Below are 2,251 nucleotides of genomic sequence, written 5' to 3'. Positions count from 1 at the left end.
GGCATGTGGTCTTCTGAAAACACTCTGTGTTGCATCAACTCCCAAAACACTAAAGGAAAAAAGCAATGTATAGCACACACACAAACCTGGAATCTCTATGCTGTGTGCAGGATTTCTTTTTAAATCCAACAATGGTTGCTGTATTGTATGACGTTATCTTCAAATTAGTTGTCTAGGTTAGCAGGTATAAACATGCCAAATTGGTTAAAAGAAGACATCAAAAAGTTTAGACAACATATCATGTCTGCATCTTGTCCGCTGAATAACTACTACGAAGACAACAATGTGCAATGCATTAACTACTGTAACTGTCCTGCTAACCTGCTTTGAAATCGTGTCCTTGCTATTTTACCTGTTTTCTCATTAAAATGAATAAAAAAGTTATAAGAAATTAAAAAGAAAAAGAAATAAAGGGTAAAAAGGAAAAAAAATTAAACATTAACTTCTCCTTTCAAAGGACCAGCAGGATAATTTGGATAATTGTACTGCCGATTTCTGCTAGACTTTTGAATGTTCTTCACTGTAAAATACCAAAAATTCATTTTTTATAAGTATTTAATTTTCTTTAAGATTAATCAGTGCCATGATTATTGTGAGTCCTCCATTAATGGTTTGAAAGCTTGCAATAAATTAAATTTCTGAATCTTAACCGCTCTTATGCACATCGATTTAAAACATGACAGGTTGAAAAAATTGGTTTCCAGATTTTGAAGAAGACACTCATTCCTACCTTTGTAAGTTGAAGGCGCAGGAAGATGAATCAGGAAAGACTTCCCCTTCCGAGCACAGCTGCTTGCTGTTCATGCCACCTCCCCATCCTACACACACGCACACACACACACACACACACACACACGAACACATGCACACGCGCACACACACACACAAGCACGCACACACACACAGATACTATCTTCCCTTTGAAACGCTAAATTCTTTTTTTATAAGATGATTTTATAATGACTGAAGTCTTTTAATTGTACCTTTTCGAGGAGAGCATCTTAGTGCTCAGCACTTTCCTGAGAGCGTCTTTCACATCCTTGTTCCTCAGGCTGTAGATCAGAGGGTTCAGCATGGGGATCACCACCGTGTAGAACACTGTGGCCGCCTTGTCAACATCCACATCGTTGCCAGAAGGGGGCTGACAATAGATGAAGAGGATCGTTCCATGGAAGACGGTGATGGCTGTCAGGTGGGAGGCGCAGGTGGAGAACGCTTTGCGCCTTCCCTCTGCCGAGCGCATCCTCAGGATGGTGACGAGAATGAACAAGTAGGAGGTGAGGATGATCACAATGGTAAGGATCTCACTGAAATTTACCACAGTGAACAGGACCACTTCATTCACAGTGACATCAGAGCAAGCAAGACTTAAGAGCGGGGGCAGGTCGCAGAAGAAGTGGTTGATCACATCGGACCTGTAGGACGGGATCTCAAGGGCTAAGCACAGGTGAATCAGAGAACACACAGATGCATAGAGGTAACAGCAGGCAACCAGCATCACACAGAGCTTCCGGGACATGATGACCGTGTACAGCAGCGGGCTGCAGATGGCCACAAAGCGGTCATAGGCCATCACAGCCAGTAGGAAGACCTCAGTGACCACACACGTGCAAAACAAAAAGAATTGTATCCTGCACGCTGGGAAGGAGATGGTTTTGTTGTTGTTGAAGATGTTAGCCAGCATCTTTGGCACGATGACGGAGGAGTAGCAGAAATCTACAAAGGCCAAGTGGCTGAGGAAGAAGTACATGGGGGTGTGCAGTGGGGAGCTGACCTGAATCAGTGCCATCATGCCCAGGTTGGCCAGGACGGTGACGCCATAGATGAGCAGGAACACCAGGAAGAGGACAAGTCTCAGCTCAGGGACCTCTGATAGCCCGAGGAGAATGAACTCTGTCACCATGGTGCAGTTCTCTTCCTCCATTTCCACTACCAGTCAGGTCAGCAAAAACAACTGAGAAACTCTGCGTTACTTCTGGGAGGAAACAAGAGAGAAAAAAAGCAGGCTTATTTCAACTTCAGGAGAATATAAAATTGATGACAATCATACATATACTATATATATATATATATATATATATATATATATATATATATATATGCTGTGTAATGGAAACTCAAGTTTCAAAATATTAAACAACTTTCAGAATAACTCAAAATATGTATGTCAGTGAGTCACACAGGTTAAACTTAATTTAAGCATCAACAATGACCTTAAGCAGTTCTTATTCACTCACTACTACAGTACAGT

At 41.8% G+C, this 2,251-nt stretch overlaps 1 protein-coding gene across 1 annotated transcript; it reads right to left on the bottom strand.

Annotated features, from left to right (window-relative positions):
- Positions 1 to 973: 973 nt before the first annotated feature.
- LOC101574111 (olfactory receptor 5L1-like) lies at positions 974 to 1,924 on the bottom strand. The gene has a single exon (XM_004646936.1). It carries the CDS (start codon positions 1,922 to 1,924, stop codon positions 974 to 976), a length of 951 nt encoding a protein of 316 aa, XP_004646993.1.
- Between the last annotated feature and the right edge of the window lie 327 nt (positions 1,925 to 2,251).

This window comes from Octodon degus, unplaced genomic scaffold (genome assembly GCF_000260255.1).
Source record: "Octodon degus isolate 3935 unplaced genomic scaffold, OctDeg1.0 scaffold00283, whole genome shotgun sequence".
Lineage (NCBI taxonomy): Eukaryota > Metazoa > Chordata > Mammalia > Rodentia > Octodontidae > Octodon > Octodon degus.
This window is presented reverse-complemented; position numbering and strand designations above follow the sequence as displayed.

Bases quoted from the DNA above. Each gene is read 5' to 3' on its own strand.
- LOC101574111 (XM_004646936.1), bottom strand. From the start codon at position 1,924: ATGGAGGAAGAGAACTGCACCATGGTGACAGAGTTCATTCTCCTCGGG.